At 40.7% G+C, this 20,641-nt stretch overlaps 3 protein-coding genes across 5 annotated transcripts in view; 2 read left to right on the forward strand and 1 right to left on the reverse strand.

Annotated features, from left to right (window-relative positions):
• The window catches only part of NEK4 (NIMA related kinase 4), a 28,649-nt gene extending 22,677 nt beyond the window's left edge, over nucleotides 1–5,972 (forward strand). For both annotated transcript variants that reach the window (XM_068982377.1, XM_068982378.1), the window contains exons 14-15: nucleotides 307–440; nucleotides 5,023–5,972. In XM_068982377.1, coding sequence (XP_068838478.1) covers nucleotides 307–440; nucleotides 5,023–5,115 — 227 coding nt within the window. In that variant the 3' untranslated portion in view covers nucleotides 5,116–5,972. The remainder of the gene's footprint in view (nucleotides 1–306; nucleotides 441–5,022) is intronic.
• Nucleotides 316–20,604, forward strand: GLT8D1 (glycosyltransferase 8 domain containing 1). 2 transcript variants are annotated; one of them, XM_068982383.1, is made up of 10 exons: nucleotides 316–440; nucleotides 14,072–14,125; nucleotides 14,400–14,498; nucleotides 16,365–16,578; nucleotides 18,215–18,332; nucleotides 18,559–18,643; nucleotides 19,138–19,250; nucleotides 19,559–19,725; nucleotides 19,815–19,927; nucleotides 20,076–20,604. In XM_068982383.1, exons 2-10 carry the CDS (start codon nucleotides 14,110–14,112, stop codon nucleotides 20,264–20,266), a joined length of 1,116 nt encoding a protein of 371 aa, XP_068838484.1. In that variant the 5' UTR covers nucleotides 316–440; nucleotides 14,072–14,109; the 3' UTR covers nucleotides 20,267–20,604. The 2 variants fall into 2 exon arrangements, with proteins under 2 accessions (XP_068838484.1, XP_068838483.1); XM_068982382.1 differs by lacking the exon at nucleotides 316–440 and having other exon boundaries at nucleotides 13,401–14,125.
• On the reverse strand, nucleotides 8,543–10,392 carry SPCS1 (signal peptidase complex subunit 1). Its single transcript, XM_068982431.1, has 4 exons — nucleotides 10,031–10,392; nucleotides 9,624–9,683; nucleotides 9,459–9,545; nucleotides 8,543–9,018 (listed from the first exon to the last, which is right to left on the reverse strand). The coding sequence occupies exons 1-4, from the start codon at nucleotides 10,064–10,066 to the stop codon at nucleotides 8,893–8,895; spliced, it is 309 nt and encodes a 102-aa protein (XP_068838532.1). The 5' UTR covers nucleotides 10,067–10,392; the 3' UTR covers nucleotides 8,543–8,892.
• Nucleotides 20,605–20,641: the final 37 nt, after the last annotated feature.

Below are 20,641 nucleotides of genomic sequence, written 5' to 3' on the forward strand. Positions count from 1 at the left end.
AAATATATCTTATTTTATGTAATAGTTGTGCTCCTGAAAAGTTGCATGAAATTTTATTTTTAACAATAAATGTAAATAAGTACGTTTGGAATTTTTCATTTTCTTCAAATTAGACAATTGTAGTTTTTAGTTTTAGGAGATGGTAATGCAATATGAAGCATAAGTTCAGTCATTAAAAATACATGACGTCATTAAACCAAACTTGTCAAAGTGAAAAGAATCTTAACATGACAAGATTTTAAAAAAAAATCATTGTGTTCTTGCTGAAGTGGTGAAAGTTCATTTTCCCCTGTTGTTGCTTTTTAGCTATCATGCCAGGTTCTGAAAAAATCAGAAGAATAGTTGAAGTCTTAAGAGCTGATGTAATTCGGGGCCTGGGGATTCAGCTTTTAGAGCAGGTGTATGATATTTTGGAAGAGGAGGATGAATTGGAAAGAGAGGTGAGTATCCAAACTTTAGCTGTGTCAGCTGCTTATGCTATGGAATTTTTGTACTGGCCTTTTGGATTATAATTAACAAAACTATACATTTTACCCATTTGCCACCGCGGTCAACGTTAGAACATCTAATTACTCCCGGAAGAGCCCCTGTACCCTCTGGTAGTCGTTCCCCATTGTCCTCTAGGCCCTTCACCTCTAAACAGCCACTGATATTTCTCTCTCTGTGGACTTGCCTATTCTGGACATTTCACTGAAGTAGAATTGTAAAAAGCTATGTGGTCTTTTGTGATTGATTTCCTTCATTTAGCGTATGTTTTCAAGATTGACCCATGTTGTAGCACGTGGGAAACTCACTCTTCCACATGGCTGAACGTGGCTGTGGCACATGTGCTTTTCTGCTCACCAGGTGATGGACACTTAGATGGTTGCCACTTACTGCCTATTGTGAATAATGTTATGAACATTTGTGTACAAGTTTTTGTGTGGACATATGTTTTCGTTTTTCTTGGGTATCTTCCTAGGGGTGGAAATTGCTGAATCACATTGCCCTGGCTAGAACCTCCAGTACAGTGTTGAATAGAAGTGGTGAGAGTAAACATCCTTATCTTGTTTCTGATCTTAGATGCAGCAGTCTTTATTAATTATGATGTTAACTATCAGTTTTTAGATATTCTTTTTCAGGTTGAAGAAGGTCGCCCCCTTTTTTTAAGGATTTTATTTTAATTTTTTTTTTTTTATTCACTATGGTATTTTATTTATTTTATATTTTTGGGGTGAAGGTCCCATCTATTTCTGGTTTGCTGAGTGTTTTTATCATGACAAGGTGTTAGGTGTGTCAAATGCTTTCTATTTAGGTGATTTAGGTGATCATGTTTGTGGTTTTTGGTTTTTGTTTTTTTTTAATGTGGTGTGTTACATTAATCTGTTTTTGGATGTTAAACCATCCTTATATTCCTGAGATAAATCCCACTTGGTCATGGTCTATACTGCTTCTTAGATGTTACTAGAGTCATGTTTCCAGTATTTTGTTGAGCGTTTTTGTGTTGGTGTTCACATGATATTGGCCTTCAGTTTTCTTTCCTTGTGATATTTTTTATTGGTTTTGTTATCAGGGCAATACTCACCTCAGAATGAGTTGGGGCATGTTCCCTCATCTTCTGGGGGAAGAATTAGTGAAGAACTGGTGCTAATTCTTTTTGAAATGTTTGTGATAGAATTCACCAATGAGACTATCTGGGATCTGGGCCTGGGCTTTTCTTATATATATGAATATATGTGTGGACTTCCCTGGTGCCTCAGATGGTAAAAAATCTGCCTGCAATGCGGAAAACCTGGGTTTGATCCCTGGGTTGGGAAGATCCCCTGGAGGAGGGCATGGCAATCCACTCCAGTATTCTTGCCTGGAGAATTCCCATGGAGGAGAATTCCAAGAGGAGCCTGGTGGGCTACAGTCTATGGGGTCGCAAAGAGTCTGACACGACTGAGTGACTAAACACATATGTGTTTAGTGTTTAGTCACATATGTGTGTGTATATATATGTATATATAACGTGTGTGCGTGTGTGTATATATATATATCTTTTGGCCATCTTGCATGGCATGTGGGATCTTAGTTCCCCAACCAAGGATTGGGGATTGTGGATGGAGTCTTAACTACTGGACCACCAGGCAAGTCCTTGGGCTTTTCTTTGTGAGTAGTTTTTTGTTAGTGAATTCAGTGCCTTACTATATTCAGATTGTTCTTCTGTTTCTAAAATCTGTGTCTTTCTTGGAATTTGTCCATTTCAACTAAGTTATCCATCAGTTCAGTCACTCAGTCGTGTCCGACTCTTTGCAACCCCATGAATCGCAGCATGCCAGGCCTCCCTGTCCATCACCAACTCCCGGAGTTCACTCAAACTTACATCCATCCAGTCAGTGATGCCATCCAGCCATCTCATCCTCTGTCGTCCCCTTCTCCTCCTGCCCCCAATCCCTCCCAGCATCAGAGTCTTTTCCAATGAGTCAACTCTTCGCATGAGGTGGCCAAAGTATTGGAGTTTCAGCTTCAGCATCATTCCTTCCAAAGAACACCCAGGACTGATCTCCTTTAGAATGGACTGGTTGGATCTCCTAGGTTGGATCTCCTAGCAGTCCAAGGGACTCTCAAGAGTCTTCTCCAACACCACAGTTCAAAAGCAAAGTTATCATAGTGACACTAGTGAAGTCGCTCAGTCGTGTCTGACTCTTTGCGACCCCATGGACTGTAGCCTACCAAGCTCCTCTGTCCATGGGATTTTCCAGGCTTTAGTACTGGTGTGGATTGCCATTTCCTTCTCCAGGGGATCTTCCCGACTCAGGGATTGAACCCAGGTCTCCCGCATTGTAGACAGACGCTTTACCGTCTGAGCCACCAATTGGCAATTATTAATAGAAATCCTTTTTAATCTTTTTTATTTCTATAAGGATGGTTGTTTAGGAGTCTGTTGTTTAATTCCGTAAATATGTTACATTTCTCTATAGGTTCAACAGTGCATTATACACATGCTGGTTTTTTAATCATAGTAAAATACACGTAACTTCAAATTTATCATTTTAACCATTTTTAAGTATTTGGTTCAGTGCTGCAGTCCATGGGGTCACAAAGAGTCAGACACGACTGAGCGACTGAACTGAACTCAGTGGCCTTAAGTATGTTTTACATAATTGTGCAAACATTACCCATCCATTTCTAGAAATACTTTCATTTCGCAAAACTGAAACTCTGTACCAGTTAAGCAAAAACTCCCCGTTTTCCCTACCAGCTCCTGGGAGTCACCATTCTAACATCTGTGTCTATGAATTTAACTAAGCCTTGATACAAAGCCTAAACGTTGCATCTAGAAAAAGTAAAACTCTCCTGTAAAGAAAACTTCAGGCCCAGATGGCTTTGCTGGGGAATTCTTCCAATCATCTAAGGAAGAAATAACACAAATCCTACACAAATTCCTTAGAAAACAGAAAAAGAAGGACATTTTCCATTTCTCCAGAAAACCAGAACTGTGATGTCAAAACCCGACAAGAACGCTAACATGAAAGAGACATAAAACCAGTATCTCTCATGAATATCGTAATCATCTAGTATTTTGTTGAAGTTTTTTACATCAGTGGTCATAAGGGATATATGTTTATATTTTTCTTTTCCTATAGTCTCCCTGTCTGGCCCTAGCACCAGGGAAATGCTGGCCTCATGAATGAGCCAGAAAGTGCTCCCTCCTCCTTAACTCTCGGAAGAATTTGAGAAGGGCTGAAAACAGTTCCTGTCCACATGTTTGGCAGAATTCAGCAGCAAAGTTCCAGCACCTTTCCTTGTTAGCAGGTTTAGATTACTGATTCAGTTTCCTTGCTAGTTATGGTATTCTCAGATTTTCTATTTCTTGGTGATTCAGTTTTGATAGGTTTTATGTTTCTTGGAATTTGTCCATTTTGTCTAGATTATGCAACTTGTTGGCGTACAATTGTTCATAGTATTCCCTTAGAATCCTTTTCATTTCATTTCATTAGAGTGGTGGTAATGTCCCAAATCCATTTCAGATTTTAGTAATTTGAGTCTTTTTTTTTCTTAGTATAGCTAAGGTTTGTCAATTTTGTTCATCTTCTGAGAACCAACTTTTTGTTTTATTGATTTTTCTCTAATTTTCTGTTCTCTGTTATATTCTTCTCAGCTCTAATCTTTATTATTTCCTTCCTTTGGCTACTTTTAACTTGTTCTTTTTCTACTACTTTAGGTTATAAAGTTAGGTTGTTGACTTGAAATCTTTTTCTTTTTTGACATAAGCCTTTATAGCTATACATTGTCTCCTTAGCGTTGCTTTTGGTGCATCGCATAAGTCATTTGCCGCTAAGTATCTTAAGTTTCCTTTGTGATTTTTTTTTTCCTTTGGTGCACTGGAGTGTGTTGTTTAATTTCCATAAATGAGTGAGTTTTCTAGTTTCCTTCTGTTATGGGTTTCTAACTTCATCCTGTTTTGGTCAGAGAAGATACTTTGTATATGTATCTGTCTTTTTAATCTATTGAGACATAATTTGTGGCCTACTATATATGTCTCTACTGGGAAATGTTTCTTGTGCACTTGAGAAGAAAGTGTATCCTATTATTCTTGGGTAGAATGTTTCTTATATGTCTGTTAGATCTAGTTAGTTTTTTCATTTTTCAAGTCTTCTGTTTTCTTATCTTCTGTCTGGTTCTGCTGTCCATTACTGAGAGTGTGTATTGAAGTTTCCAACTATTATTTGTAGAACTACTTTTCCCTTTAATTCTGTGAAGTTTGGCATCATATATTTCAATCATCTGTTATTAGGTACATAATTGCTTATAATTATTAGACCTTCCTGCTGTATTGATCCTTTTGTTAATGTATAATTCCTTGTATCTTGTATTTCTTATGACTTTATTTTTTGATATCTTGATGTTTTACATTTTTATGTAAACATAACTATAGCTATGTATTCTCCCATAAGGTTTCCACCCTTGGTATTGTGGCTTAGAATACCCCTTTTAAGACTATAGAAATATTTTTTCTACTATATACTGATTTTTTTTTTAATGTTTCCCCCCAAATAGGTACATTTGCAGGAGCACATGGGTGAAAAGTATGTGACTTACAGTGTGAAGGCTCGCCAGTTAAAATTTTTTGAAGAAAATGTGAATTTTTGAGAATTTATCTAATATGCTGCCAGAATAAAATGATTTTCAAAGGTTTTTGGCTTAAACAAATACAAACAAACCTATAACAATGATTGGAGGCCATTTACCATCCTTTTATCTTGTTGGCTTTTTAACTAGAAAAAAATTGGACAAAACAGTAATATTGAAGCAAGCTTACAAAAGAAAAAAAAAACCCTTGGGTATCTTATTCCCTTCATGAAGAAAAAAAATCTATTTTAAGACATTTGTTTGATTACTGTTTACTGAGCCTTAAACCAACATGACACCTAAAACTATTTTTTTAAGGTACTTATGAGCTTGAATACTGAGACAAAACATTCTGGATTGGAAGTTCTACATTATCTTATAGTGATAAAAGCAATAGGGGAAAAAAAAATGACATATCCAGTGATATTTACTATTAATAACTGTAAGTAGCAGTTGATAAATTATTTTTATATAATTCTGGGAGTACATTTAAAGATATGAAGTTATACATAGTACCTGAGCAATTGAACTTCTTTTTCAGCATATTAATATAATTTAATATTTTATTTCCATTTAATATGGATCTCATTCAAGGTATATAAGAATTGAAAGTAGGAGGTATTTTGGCCCTGTAAATCAATATGTTTTTGCAGACTGGGTTTTGTTTTTTTTTAAGATTTATTTTTCCATCAGCGGAAACATCTGTTAAACACTAATACCTTTTCTAATTCAGCGATTTTTAAGTAATAACGTCCAGATCCTTTCAGTTATGTTGGACAGATTTGTCTCCTGAAATTTGTCTTATACATCAAGATACCAATTGTCTTCCCCTATTTTAAATGTATAATTGCATATCACATATTTTATTTGTTGTTTAATAAGGTATAATGCCCATCTAGCAAGTAGCTTTTATAAAATAAAAGTTTTGATTAGTATATGCAGGACTCTATACCTTTTTTGAAAATTACACACATACATAAAATAATAAAATGTTCCCTTTCTAGTCCCCTAAAAGACTTTTATTTAGTTTTTATTATGTGTCAGGTAGTAGGCCAGTGCTCATGGCCTAATTTCTGAAGCTGCTTAATTTTATTTTGAAGGGTTTGTTATAACACAACTCTAAAACCATCTGATCCCAGTGCCCAGCTGGGGACAAATTTTTGGTAAACTGTTGGTCTTTCTGAGCTATTTACCATTTCTTGCACGTTTTGGAGATCTGTAATCTTTCTTGGGAAGTCAACTTTAGTTTTACTGAAAAGTTTTCTAACTTGTGTAAAGTTATATATATTCCCTCATACATTTTTAGTCCCATTCTATATATTTTTAAGTCAGTTTTTATGCTTCTGTTGTTTTGTGGTTTTTTTCTTGAGTGCCTAATCATTTTTCAGCTTTAATTTTAAAACACATTTTTAAGACTAAATTTTCCTTTCAGCATGTCTTTGGCCACATTTGAGAGACTTTTGATGTTTTATTTGACATTAGTTTGTAAATAGTCAAGAATTCATGTTTTGACTTTCTCTTTTAAAAGTATTTTTTAATTTCCATGTATTTCCAAAGTCAAGAAATTTCCTCCTTGTTCCAGCTACATTGCAGTGTTAGTAAATATAACCTGCACAACCTCTATTTCTTGGAATCGTTTTTTCCTGTAGCTCAGTACATGATCCATTATTGGAATGGCCCTATGTGCATTCAGTAAAGGTGAATTCTCTTACGGATAGGCAGAATCACTTCTCCACTAAATAGTGGAAATGTTCTACATCTGCACTAATATGGTAGCCACTAGTCATATAAAACCTGTTGAGTCTTTGCCATGTGGCTGGTTGAGAAACTCAATTTAAAAAAAAAAAATTTTTTTTGGGATGTGCCATGCTGCATATGGGATCTTAATTCCCCAACTAGGGATCAAACCCACGCCCCCTGCATTGGAAACAGAGTCTTAAGCACTAGATGGCCAGGGAAGTCCTGAGGAACCCAATTTTTAATTAGACTTAAGACACACACGACTAGTAGCACCATATTGGACAGCACAGCTCTGTATTCATTTAGTAAATATGATGGAGTGCCTATGTGTCATGTACTCTTGTACTAAGCAAAAAGGAGTGAGCCTAAGAAGGTTCCTGTTCCCGTGGAGCTTATGTTCTGGGATGGATGATTAACAAATATATACTGAGATATATTAAATACCATGAAAATAAATACAGAATGATACCCAAACTTTTGATAGGATAGTAGGAAATGCTTCTTTATAGTGACATCTGTGTAGGGCTTCCCAGGTGGCACCAGTCCTAAAGAACCCATCTGCCAATGCAGGAGGTATGGGTTTGATCCCTGGGTCGGGAAGATCCCCTAGAGGAGGGCATGGCAACCCACTCCAGTATTCTTGCCTGGAGGATCCCATGGAGAGAGGAGCCTGGCAGCCTACAGTCCATAGGGTCACAGAGTCAGACACGAGTGAAGTGACTTAGCATGCATGCACTGGGTAGGGGCCTGAATGAGAGGACAAGTCATGTATACCTAAGGGACGGTGTTCCAGGCATGTGGAACAAGTGCAACAGTCTACATATTGCCTTGATCAAAATCTGAAAGGTAGAGTGTTGGTCTCTTTGCCAAATTCCTGTATATGTAAGTCTTTGCTTTATGTATTTCACATCTTATTCAATGCATGATTCATTCATTGACATCTCGCAGCTATGAAATTTGCCTCTTTGCCCCATTTAATGCTTTCTGATACTAAATTTCTGACTTTTTCACTATTACCACTCCTTTCTGCTTGCATTTGCCTAATACATCCTTGCTCCTGTTTTCAACTTTTGGGTGTCATTTTGAGAACATGAGGTAACTTGATTTTCAGCCCTATTGGGAGCTCTTAACTTTGTAATCACATTTTTTATAGATATGCTTGGTCTTATTTCTGCTGTCTTTTACTTTTCTTCCCCCTTTTAAAAACCCTTTCCTGACTTCTGGTGTATTAAGATCTTCACTCCCTTTTTAAAAAACTCAGTTTGGAAGTCCTATAATCTGGTATTGAGAAGTAGAATATGACTTGTAATAACCCTTGCACTCCCATTCCTCACACAAGACTGTTAGAACATTGTTCTCTTCAGCCCTCTGGAAAATTTAAAAGTAATTTATAGCTTCTCGGGTTTTCATTTTGAACTACCTTAGGTAAAGCATGGATTAAATGTTTTCTGCTTGGCAACAGCCTTATTTTACTGGTACCAAACTATTACCTTACCACAAAATTTACATCAGTAAGTTTTTTCACAGGTGCTTGCTGTTGTTTAAAAAAAAAAGAAGAAATCATACATTAGGACCTTGTAGCTTCAGAAGATAGAAGTGGTTCTTGCTGACACTTTCAGAACCATGAACTTCTAACTTTGGCTTTTACTCGTAGTCATGTTTGCAGAACAATGAACAAAAGACTCTATAGACATTGAATTGCACTGAGTTTTAATTGAAAACTTTAAAACAGCCTGACTACCCATAATGAATTATAAAACCTGATAGTTAAATTGTACTGTCATTTATGAAGCTTTTACTCATTATTTTGTAGGCCTGAAAGAAACTTTGCATACTTCTGTTTTCTGTTCTCTATTTCAGAGGAAGATTGTGAGGAGAAGGTCTAAAATATTTATAAAGCAAAACCCAAAAGAGAAATGAAATATGGAGAAAACAAAATCTATACACAGCTGAGCATAGGTGGTTTTTAGCTTATGTTTTATGTATGAAAACAGTTTAGCTCATGTCACACAAAACAAAAGCAGGTACAACAGTAAAGCTGAATCATGAAAACCCCAATCAATTATTTTTAGCATGTCTCTTAACTTTTCGTTCCCCTGGTTTCTTGTCTTCTGTGCTTGAGTCTTGAACAGGTAACCACTTGAGGGGGTGCCGGCGATAAATAGGCCATGGAGGAAGTGTCAGCTGGGTCAGAACAGAAAATCAATCAATTATGGCCATTAGAAGCTTGAAAGAGTATTATGTATTATTCCTGTTTCCCAAATGACTCCTTTGCTACAGGTAAAAACAAGGAAACCGACATTCCTATGAAAACTCTGTGCCATCACCCAGACAAGATACTTGAAGTAGGAACAAGCCTCATTGTTTACACATGGCTTTAAGAGCTAAAAGAAAGGTGAGGAGGGAGCAATGTGAAGACCATAAGGTCTCAAGTTCTAGCTTTGACCTTTAACATTACTGCTTGGAGCAACTGCCAAAAGAAATAAGCTTTATGCAACTTAACCTCATCTGATGCTATCTGGCATTGAAACGTTGTGCACTGATTCTCAGTACTGCATCCAAACAAAATAACCCAATTCAGAAAACCTAACTTGCCACTAACATCCAAGCCATAAATATCTTACCAAACACGAAAAAGCAAATCCAGCCATAACTATATAGACAGTCCACCCGAACTGTTCAGCCAGGTACCCGTAGATAAATCCAACTATCTAAAGACAAAGAAAGTATATTAAACACAGTCAAGCTGGGGGTGAGGGTGGAAAAGATTATGTAAAACCAATACTTACTGCAGAAAAAAGAATAATTCCCTGAAACATCTGTTCAGCTAGCTTCTGGCCCTTGTAATCCTAGAGGTGAAGAAGAGCAAAGCAGTTGGTTCTACCACCGAAGAGATACATTACTGCAAGGGCCTCACAGCTTTGGCACCAGGGCATTCCCAACATATAGGGCTCCCCCAACATATAGGGCTCCAAGAACCTAAGCAAGGAATGCCATTCTGGGTTTCCCGGGAGAACCGAAGCATCCTCACGGAGCCCAGGGAGGGGCACCCTTGGGGGGAAGAGAAAAGGGCACCAGGTAGGTACAACTCGGTACCCCGCGCCGCACGGAGTAGGTCTCGGACAAGGGTTGCGGAGCTGCCAGGCTCGCGAGCGGCGTGCAGGGATCATAGGGCCCAGGCGCTCAGCGGCCTCACCATTTGCGTGGGCAGTGAGCTCAGATGCTCCAACATGTCTGGTTCTGAAGGCGGGCGGCAGAGCGAGGGCAGCCGGGACTTAGGGACTCTAGGGCCCGGGGTCAGCTTCTGCTGACGAGTCCAGTTCCGCGGGCCTGCAGAGTCGAGGGTTGCGATGGCCGCGGCCCCGGAAGCGGATGTCTCCCACGGACCCGGTCGGCCCGAGGCCCCTCCCCGTGCCCCAGCTAGGCGACTTGTGCTTTCGCAGCTGGCCGTCGGCCGGCGCCCTCTCCGCGGGGGCTGAGATGCTGACGGCGGCAGCCGAGTCGAGGCATCACGCGCCCTTGAAGGGCTCGCCGTCAGCGCTCTTGGGTGCTGGGAGCCGCGGTCCCGGTCCCCCAAACTGTCCTCGGCTGGGCGGGCGCTGCTGAACTGCGGCCTGCGCGCGCCCCGTCTCCATGGCGACGGACTTCTCCCGGCGAGGACCCCAGCGGTGGGGCTGCCCGGCGGCGCCTGCTCCGTGCGACGCCCTCGGGGGTCCGAGCGGCCGACGGGCGGGGGTCTGTGGGGCTGCGCGGCGGCCGCGAAGCTAGCGGGCGGGCGGGCTTGGTCCGCAGTGCGGGCGACGCGGGCGGTCCGGCGGCTGGCTGGGCCACGGGGCCTGCGGCAGGGGCGCTGAGCTGGCGGGGCGGGCCGGGGTGCGGGCAGCGGCTCCTCCTCCTCGGACTGCAGGTAAGGGCTGCCGCGGGCAGCGTCCGAGGGGAACGGCTGGCCGGAACCCCAACCCGGGGTCTCGGAGCTTGGGCGGGGAGCCCGCCGAGCGTGTGCTCTGTGGAACACCAGAATTTAGAGGGGCACTACCCCAGAACCCTTCGTCCAGAGAAAGGGTATCCTGTCGGGGAGGGGTTCTCGCCGGCCCCTTCGCACCAGTGTGGGCAGCTCCCGCCCGCCGAGCCTCCAGGCTGCTCGGCGGCTGCTCTGGCCCCTACACAGACTCAGACCGCCGAGGATTCGCACAGCCTCTCTCTCTCTGCCGGTGTCTCTCTCAAAAGCTGAGGCCCTCCTCCTTTACTCTGAGGAAGGTGGAAGACCCACGTTCCAGAGAGAAACTGTTGTGGGAAACCTGGGCCGGGGGCGTCCCTACTGGTTCGCTGGCCTCTGTGCTGTGTTGCGCGCCAGAGTCACTCACAGACCTGGGATTCTGGGCACTCCAGGGGCAGGTTGATGTGTGTGGTTGCTGCCCTCATTCATTAATCCGCAAATACACCCCGCAGCTGGTGTGTGTGTGTGTCTGTGTGTCTGTGTGTGCGTGCGCGCGCGATACGGCCCTGACCAACAGGCCCTTGCCTTCCTGGAGCCCAGAATGTGTCAAGGGCGACAGCCAAGTAACCCCAGAAGAATAAACCGGATTACTCTGGGGGCAGCGAAGCCCTGGATATGTGAGAACTCAGGGGAGATGCAACTGAAAGCGGGATTTGAGGGAGGCTCCTTTACCTGCTGAAAGCCAAGTAGTAGCTAGCCAGATGAAGAGGTAGAGAAAGGGGATATACACCCTTAATACCTTTTCCACCTTTCAGTCTGGTGGAGACTAAGCCCTTTCCCTTGTATGTAGCCATAGACATATCACTCTGTTTATCCTTCTTTAAACGCACTTTACAGGGTAGCAGTTGCTGTAGATAACTTTATGGTATTTGATCTATAAAGACAATTATGGGAAAAGGAGACTGCTTTTGTCAGATTTGATTTCAGAGAGATCTCCATTGGAATTTGTTTCCATGATTATTTTTAAAGATGATGTTCCCTTTCAGGGCTGAGAACCAGCCTTGCTCCTTGATTAACAAGATCATTCAACAAGTATCACATATCTACTATCGTTTGCCAGACATGGTTTTAGATGGCAAGGATACACCAGTATACACTTTTCCCTGGAGTACACTGTTCTCAAAGAGCAGGGAAGACAGAATGAAGAAACAAATCAAATACATGAGATAATGTCATAATTGAAGAGGAGGGTGGTAAGCTTTATTGATGGTCTCTGAGGGGATGGGTAAGAGGACCAAAAGGTGACCTTGGTCTTCTGTAGTCTCAACAAAGCCAGTTTGAATGGAAAAAGTAGGGCCAGAAGTCTGGTTGGAGGAGGCTAAAGAGAGGACAGGAGGAAAGATACTGGAGCTGGAGACTTTCAATCCTTTCAAGCTTTTTGTGTGAGAGGGAGCAGAGAAATGGGTCTGTGGGTCTACCGGGATTTGAGAAGTGATGTCTTTTTTTATTTTTTAATTAACTGAAAGGTACCAGAGCATGATAATATGCAGCTGAGAGTGTGTTCCAGCAGAGAGGGAAAGAGTTTGCTGTTGCTGCAAAGAATCAATTGTAGGATAGGTTGCAGAGTGTGAGTTGAATGGTCTTCCATGGCAGTATATAGCAATAGGAGGGAAAGCAGAAGAGACCGCTGAGAATGTGGGTACTAGGGCATGTAGCCCCAAGTTGAAAAACATCGTGTTCCTTCCCCCTAAGGTTTCCTCACCCATATTTCTGGGAACAGCTGCCGTATCATTTCTAAACAAAATATTAATTTTCATAGTGGACAAGTGAATATCACTCATCAAGTTTTACACAGTTGTGTACTCTAGCAGAAATATAGTCAGTATTTTTGCACATCCTGCACGTACATGCCGTTTGGCTTTGAGAATTCTTTCTACCCAGATCAGTGAATTCCATTACCAGGAATTGCACCAGGAAAGGAATTATGGATCAGACACACTCCATAATGATTGGCATTTTGCATGTAGATAACCATGGAAGAGTTTTTGGAGCAAATGGTTTCTGCCATGCAAATCTACTTAAGTTCATCAAATACCTGCTAGGATTGTGTTTTCTTCTGTCTGGCCAGTTGCAATAGCACAAATACTCCTGCCTCTTGATCAGGATACTACCTGTAAGTAATTGTTGCTGGACATTGTTGAGCTAAACCATTGTCCTTTATACTATTCATTAAATGAGATTCATTAAAGTGAGATCGTTTTCTTCAGTCTTGATGGAAATTGGCTCCAAGCAGGCAGACAATAGAACTGTCTGAGGAGCCCCCAGTCTGCCACCTTCTATAGGTCAGTCTCAGTCCTCAAGAGGAGATAAAGACACATAGCTCAGGGTATATAATGATATATATTCTTTAGAGAGGAAAGCTGTTGACATAGTATACTTTACATGTACTGCTTTAGAAAGAAGAGTGAGAGAGGAGGGATGTGTATTTTTAAAATTTTAATTGGAGGATAATTACTTTACAATATTGTGATTGTTTTTGCCATACATCAACATGAATCGGCCACAGGTACATGTCCCCCCGGATCCTGAACCCCCCTCCCACCTCCCTCCCTATCCTATCCCTCTGGGTTGTCCCAGAGCACTGGCTTTGGGTGCCCTGCTTCATGCATTGAACTTGTATTGGTCATCTCTTTTACATATGGTAATGTACATGTTTCAATACTTATTCTCTCAAATCATCCCACCCTCGCCTTGTGTGTACTTTGGGAGTCTGAATTATTTTCTCCAAATTTGTAATCTGGCCTGTGATTCCCAATTGTTTAAATAGCCCTTCAATATATTTTTCTTCTTTTCAAAGGCCTTTAGAAATGAGTTAATAGAATACAATTTGAAACAGGTGATATTTTGTACCAATGAGGTTGACCTCAGTTTACTTGATCATAGACGACTAAGTCCCTGTCTAATTAGGAATTCTAAGTAGAAATTCTTTCAGAAAACGTTTCCATAGTGGTTAGACCCCTAGACCCCTAAATTCTACCAGGTATTCTTCCTGGTAGAATTGCTTTTCATCTAGTGGCATATGGTATACAAGGCTGTAAGTTATTGGAAATATTTTATTATTATGACTGCCATAAAAAATTCGATCTCAAGTTGGGTTCTTGGAAACTGTTAATTTAAAACAAGTTTATGGCAGAATATACCATATATTCACTTCTTGTTTCTGTCTGAATAAAAGCGTAGGCATTTTGATGGCAACTGTAATGTACCTACTGACTTTGGGGGCTTGTTTTTGTTTTGTAGGGTTAATAACTAATATTTATATAAGACAGAAGAGAAAGATGTCGTTTCGTAAAGGTACGTTCTTTCTACAGTTGTTATTTTGTTGTTGTTTAGTTGCTGAGTCACGTCCCACCAGGCTGCTCTGTCCATGGGATTTTCCAGGCAGGAATATTGGAGTAGGTTGCCATTTCCTTCTCCAGGGGACCTTCCCGACCCAGGGGTCAAACCCGGGTGTGTGGCATTGGCAGGCAGATTCTTTTCTGCTAAGCCACTGAGGAAGCCGTGTCTTATCTTTTACCTGGTCAAAAGGTGAAGAGATGTAATGTGGGCTTTCTCCTCTGTGTTTCAGTAAACATCGTCATCCTGGTCCTGGCTGTTGCTCTCTTCTTACTGGTTTTGCATCATAACTTCCTTGGTCTGAGCAGTTTGCTGAGGAATGAGGTTTCAGGTATGGGAACCCTGACTCAAGCCTTGCTGTCTGTTAAGAGCCCGGAATTCCCTGTGTCCCACATTCTAAGTTACATCACTAGATTTAAAGAAAAGAAGGCTTTCTGCTTGGCCCTACAGAAGCTATTAATAACTCTGAGAAAGGCAGGCGGCACTCATTGTGCTCTAGCAGCCTTCCCCTTCTCCCTGCTGGGCAGTTGTTTGCTAAGCATTTGATCTCACCAAAGATTCCTTTTTACCAAATTAGAATCGTTAGAGAAAGGAGCCACTATAGGCTGCTATCTGCAGACATTTTAGTCGGGCAGGGCTTCAGAAGGTGACAGGTAAATGTTGCTGGTGTTTGATGCCTACTTTGTTCACAATTAGATTGTCAGTCTGGTCACCTGTTACTTTCCTTTAACATGTGGAACCATATCAGCAGGACTCTAGTAGTAAAACAAAACCATAAAACCTCTTCAGCTGATTTAAAGTATCATTGTTGTATAACTCTACTGCCAGTTATTTTAGATTAGTTGTTCATATTGCCCTGCCTTGGTATTGAGAAATGTTTGGGGCTTTAGAGAGTTTGTCAGAAATAATTTTTGAATTGTTACCCACCATCCTTGACCAAAGCATGAAAAGACCAATAGCTTTCCCTTAATTTTCACTAAATGCTCTGACCGCATGTTTTATAATAGTGTATATATATGTATGTGTGTGTGTATGTATTTACAGAAAGTAATGCATGCTCCTGATAGTAGGAGTATTTATAAACCGCATTCAAGCTCCAAGAGGGCAGTTGTGGCTGGTACATAGGAGGTGCTTAATAAATATTCATTGAATAAATTATTTCACTGCCTAGAGATAACTATGAATATTAAAATTTTCCCTTTGTACCGTCCATTTTTTTCTGTGTATTTTTTCCATATAGTTGAGATTATACTATATATTAATATAAATTACACATGACATGATTTTTCACCTAATTATATCCTAAGTAAGTCACCAAGACAAAACTATTCAAATGTAAATTTAATGCCACATTAGTTTACTTTTTGCTATAGGAAAAAGTCATTTGGTACAATGACTTTGGGATTTTTTTGATGTCAACCCCACAGTATGAATGTGTTACATACAGCACACACATGCATGTATGTATTGTCTATCTGCCCTTCACAGTGGTGAAGATTTAACTGTTTTATTCATGGCTGTAACCCCAGTGCCTAGATATTGCTTGGCACATAGTAAGCGCTCAGTGTTCAGTGCATGATGAATGAGTAAATGAATGGACATACTATGAAAGGCAAGAAGGAAGGTTTACAAAACAATCTTCGGACTTGCTGTGTGTGAAGCATTCTGATATTCTCTAAGTCACTGTTCTGTTCCAATTCAGAAACTTGTTTTTCTGCTCACATTCTAATTGTGACCCACTAAATTATTTTCATGCATACTTCTGGGACACGATTCATGGTTTGAAAAACAACTGTTTTTTAGTCTGTTTCTAGGTTTTCATAGTTATAAATAAAATTATGACTTTTGGTTCCCTCTCAGGTTTTGTTTTTAAGAGACACAAGGGAATTACTGGGTCAGAGGCCATGTACCTGTTCAAGGCTCTTGATACAAATTGCCAAAATACAGACCCTGTTATATTCCTACCAGGAGTGTATCATAATTCCATCTGCTGCCTGTTTTTTGTTTTAAATGCTTTTCCAAGGCCTGGTTACATACAGGAAAACACAATTTCTGGCCTGTGTGGTTCACACTGTAATGAGACAGATTGAGGTCTAAGTATCATAACCCTCAGCTAACCTCTTTTCATGTGTTGGGATCTGTATGAAGAGCTCTTGAGATTGTATCATAATACCTTCCTTGTGTGCATTCTTTGCAGATTCAGGAATTGTGGGGCCTCAGCCAGTGGACTTTATCCCAAATGCTCCCCAACGTGTGGTAGATGGGAGAGACGAAGAGATTCCTGTGGTCATTGCTGCATCTGAAGACAGGCTCGGAGGGGCCATTGCAGCCATAAACAGCATTCAGCACAATACTCGCTCCAGCGTGATTTTCTACATTGTTACACTCAATGGCACAGCAGACCATCTCCGGTGAGCTCTGCTTGCCTGATGGCTCTGCTTCTAGGGGATACTCTAAGAGCAGGCCAGCTGCCAATCGAGTAATTTTTTTTTCAGTGTTTACAATCATTTTTCTTGTATAATTATTATACCACATATAAACTGCACATTTTTTCCATATGATTGTACCATATGTCTCCATGATAGCAGAAACATGTAAGCAACTTGTGCCAAGATGTGAATCAACTGTGTTTACTATGCATGTTGTTAAACTCAAGCAGATATATATATATTTTGGTAATACGAACTTCCTCAGTGAAGGAAGCAGTGTGTTAACTTACATTCTCTTACAAGTTCCTTATTCCTAGAACATGCCCTTGAGTAGTTCTGGTCTAGAGTTGGAAGGGATGGGAGAGCAGCAGCAAGGTGGAATGGTGAAGTGAGTATAGACCTAACCCCTGGGAACCTATTTCCTCATCTGTAAGTTTGGGGTGTAAATATCCAACCTAGAGGATTGTTGTGGAGAAGGCAATGGCACCCCAGTCCAGTACTCTTGCCTGGAAAATCCCATGGACGGAGGAGCCTGGTAGGCTGCAGTTCATGGGGTCGCGAAGAGTCGGACACGACTGAGCGACTTCACTTTCATGCATTGGAGAAGGAAATGGCAGCCCACTCCAGTGTTCTTGCCTGGAGAATCCCAGGAACAGGGGCGCCTGGTGGGCTGCCATCTGTGGGGTCACAAAGAGTCGGACACAACTGAAGTGACTTAGCAGTAGTAGAGGATTGTTCTATCAAGTAAATGAAAAATATATAAACTACCTACCACATAATAATTGCTCAGTAAATGATCCTTAGTATTATGATTTATAGAAACCCAGTCTGATGGACAGTCAGAAGATGCTTTGAAGATGCTTTTGAAGATGTGTTTTGAAGATGCTTTGACTTAAGATTTACAAAGTTTATTCCAAAAAAGTTTTGTCTAATAGGTTAATAGTGGTCAGAGTTCTGTGCCTTTCTTCATGGTTCATGTTTTTTGTGAAAGTTGTTAAGAATAATTTTTTCATTTTTAAAAACTTAAGAAACCATCTAAAATAGAAACAAATATTGCATTAAAATAGAAATAACATATCCACAAAATGCTGATCTGAAATGGCCCTAGGGAAAATCTGCTGGATATCTTTAGGGAACACTGACTTTTCTCACAGGCATTACCTTAGACTCAGGTAGAATTACTGTCATCACACTCAGTGAGTGTATAGGCTAACAGACTGATCTACCCCCTATGTCGATAACTAGCTTTCACTACTGTCATACTTCGACTCATTTTCTTCACTCATGTATTTGGAGGGACAGAAGTTGAATGATCCATGTGGTGGCGGGATCATCTCAATTCCATAGTGAATTTTGCACAGCAGTTTTAGTGTCAGAAGAGTGATCAAAGTATGAGCCCTTGGGAGCTCTGTTACCGTAGAATCTTGGTTCAGGAAGGGACTTTAGTGGGAAATCTCACAGCACATGAGGATACCAGAACTCAGGAGGTGAAGGGAATTGAAGACACCTATTTGGTCCTCAGGATTTCTCTTGCATTAGGGTCTTGGAAAGCAGAGACATGGCTATGATTTGGGACATTATTACTTAAAACGGTTATTTGATGGTTTCTTTTCATCAGGTCCTGGCTCAGCAGTGGTAACCTGAAAAGTATCAGGTACAAAATTGTGAATTTTGACACTAAACTTTTGGAAGGGAAAGTAAAGGAGGATCCTGACCAGGGGGAATCCATAAAACCAGTGAGTTCCATGCATCCTTGTTTGTACTTGGTAGTACTAGGAAATGGCTGGAATACCTGCATAACTGGGTACAGTGCAAAGATTATACTTCCCTGGGGACCAAGTCTGGAAGTTCTGAGACCTTTGGCTTTCTTCTCTTGCATGGATGCTGAGAGCATCCTGAGAATTTCTAGTAAACAAAAGCACAGCCACTTACAAATCCTGTTTCAATGCTTTCCTTTTCCAGTTAACCTTTGCAAGGTTCTACTTGCCAATTCTGGTTCCCAGAGCAAAGAAGGCCATATACATGGATGATGATGTAATCGTGCAAGGTACTGAAGAATGTCACACCACTGCTGCTTTCTGTCCATTGTGGGCTGTAGTGTTTGTCTTATTTATGGTTATCCTATAAAAGGTCATCTTTCACTTGAAAATACGTGGATTATTTTCAAATATCTTCTGATACTCATTTCTAACATAATTCCACAGTGATAACACTCTAATAGCTTTAGACCATCAAATTTTTGTACCTTGTTTTATATCCCTGGATATGTTCCAGTGTCTCCTAGTTTACAGTCTATGAGAACTTGAATGGAATTTGTATTCTACTGTTGTGTGAAAATTATATATAAATATTAATTATGTTGAATTGGTTCACAGTATTTCTCAGGTCTACTCTATCCTTCTGCTTCTCTGTGTATTTATTCTATTAATTTCTAAAAGTTTGATATTGAAACTCCAACTAAAAACCTTAATTTACCTACTTAAAGTACGAGGAATTGGAATCTTGGGACAACTTCCAGCCTAAATCTTAACTTTCTTTCAGGTGATATTCTTGCCCTGTACAATACACCACTGAAGCCAGGACATGCAGCTGCATTTTCAGAAGATTGTGATTCAACCTCTGCTAAAGTTGTCATCCGTGGAGCAGGGAACCAGGTGAATTATTTATTAGACCTCGTGAATTTACTGTACTCCCCTTTTAGCTACATTTTATTCACTGGTTATTTCATCCTAAAACTCAAGGCTACTTTCCTAGATTGGTTTATGGATTTGAAAACCTAATTCTCATTGAATATCCGGCTTTATGATTAGGTTCCTATTGTCTAACTTGCGATCCCAACTGTCACTTCTAATTGCTTTATGTAGAGGCCTTTGCTAATTATCTGAGAAATCGTAAGTAAGCAAAATGATTATCAAATTAGTTTGAAGCAGTAAACATACTTATATCCCAATTGTGTTTTTAGTACAATTACATTGGATATCTTGACTATAAGAAGGAAAGAATTCGTAAACTTTCCATGAAAGCCAGCACCTGCTCATTTAATCCTGGAGTTTTTGTTGCAAACTTGACAGAATGGAGAAGACAGAATATAACTAGCCAGCTGGAAAAATGGATGAAACTCAATGTAGAGTAAGTTATGTAACTGGCCTAGCTGTGAAAACTCTTGTAGCTCAACCCTGGCAGTCTTGACTAAGAGGAACTGTTCTCTCTCCACCCAGAGAGGGACTGTATAGCAGAACACTGGCTGGCAGCATCACAACGCCACCCCTGCTGATCGTGTTCTATCAGCAGCACTCCACCATCGACCCTATGTGGAACGTTCGCCACCTTGGTAAGTAGGCAATTAACCAGGAGCCTACGCAGTGAAGGGTCTACTAAGGACTACCCTCAGGAATGGACTATATTGTTTCCCTTAAGTTACCTGCAGTCTTGTGTCTGATTAGTACACTGATTTGGCTCTTTTTTCTCTAAATGTTAAGGTTCCAGTGCTGGAAAACGATATTCACCCCAATTTGTAAAGGCTGCCAAGTTACTCCATTGGAATGGGCACTTTAAGCCATGGGGAAGAACTGCTTCATACACTGATGTCTGGGAAAAATGGTATATTCCGGACCCAACAGGCAAATTCAGCCTAATCCGAAGACATGTGGAGATCTCAAATACAAAGTAAAATACAAATTGTGCTATAAGTATTTCTCAGGAAATCCTGGAAGACAGTGTGTGTGGGAAGTAACACTAGCTAGGCTTCAGTGCCTGTCTTCAGCAACCCATGGAAAAAGGGACATTTCAGCTGGGTAAAGAGGATAGACTGTCCCATTTGGCAGCCAGCTTCCCAGACAGACTATAAATATGCCTCCATCTGCCTTACCAAGCGTTCACTTACTGATGGTGCTGACTGACCAGAGGTGAATGGACTTAATATATGGTTGCTACAGCCAGTTCATCACTGCTACTTGGTTTTAATTTTGTGACCTGTGTAAATAAAATGAAAACTACATTTCTCAATAGGTATCTGCTTTAACTTTACTTCTACCTGCTCACTATT

Source organism: Capricornis sumatraensis, chromosome 10 (assembly GCF_032405125.1).
Source record: "Capricornis sumatraensis isolate serow.1 chromosome 10, serow.2, whole genome shotgun sequence".
NCBI classification, from domain to species: Eukaryota; Metazoa; Chordata; class Mammalia; order Artiodactyla; family Bovidae; genus Capricornis; species Capricornis sumatraensis.

Excerpts from the sequence above, each read along its gene's own strand:
- GLT8D1 (XM_068982382.1), top strand. The coding sequence starts at position 14,020 with ATGGCAACTGTAATGTACCTACTGACTTTGGGGGCTTGTTTTTGTTTT. Across the intron at positions 14,499-16,364 it reads GCTGAGGAATGAGGTTTCAG|ATTCAGGAATTGTGGGGCCT; the intron begins GTATGGGAACCC and ends CATTCTTTGCAG. Across the intron at positions 19,726-19,814 it reads TGGATGAAACTCAATGTAGA|AGAGGGACTGTATAGCAGAA; the intron begins GTAAGTTATGTA and ends CTCTCCACCCAG.
- SPCS1 (XM_068982431.1), bottom strand. The coding sequence starts at position 10,066 with ATGTTGGAGCATCTGAGCTCACTGCCCACGCAAATG. Across the intron at positions 9,684-10,030 it reads GCTCACTGCCCACGCAAATG|GATTACAAGGGCCAGAAGCT; the intron begins GTGAGGCCGCTG and ends CTTCACCTCTAG. Across the intron at positions 9,019-9,458 it reads GATTTGCTTTTTCGTGTTTG|CTGACACTTCCTCCATGGCC; the intron begins GTAAGATATTTA and ends GTTCTGACCCAG.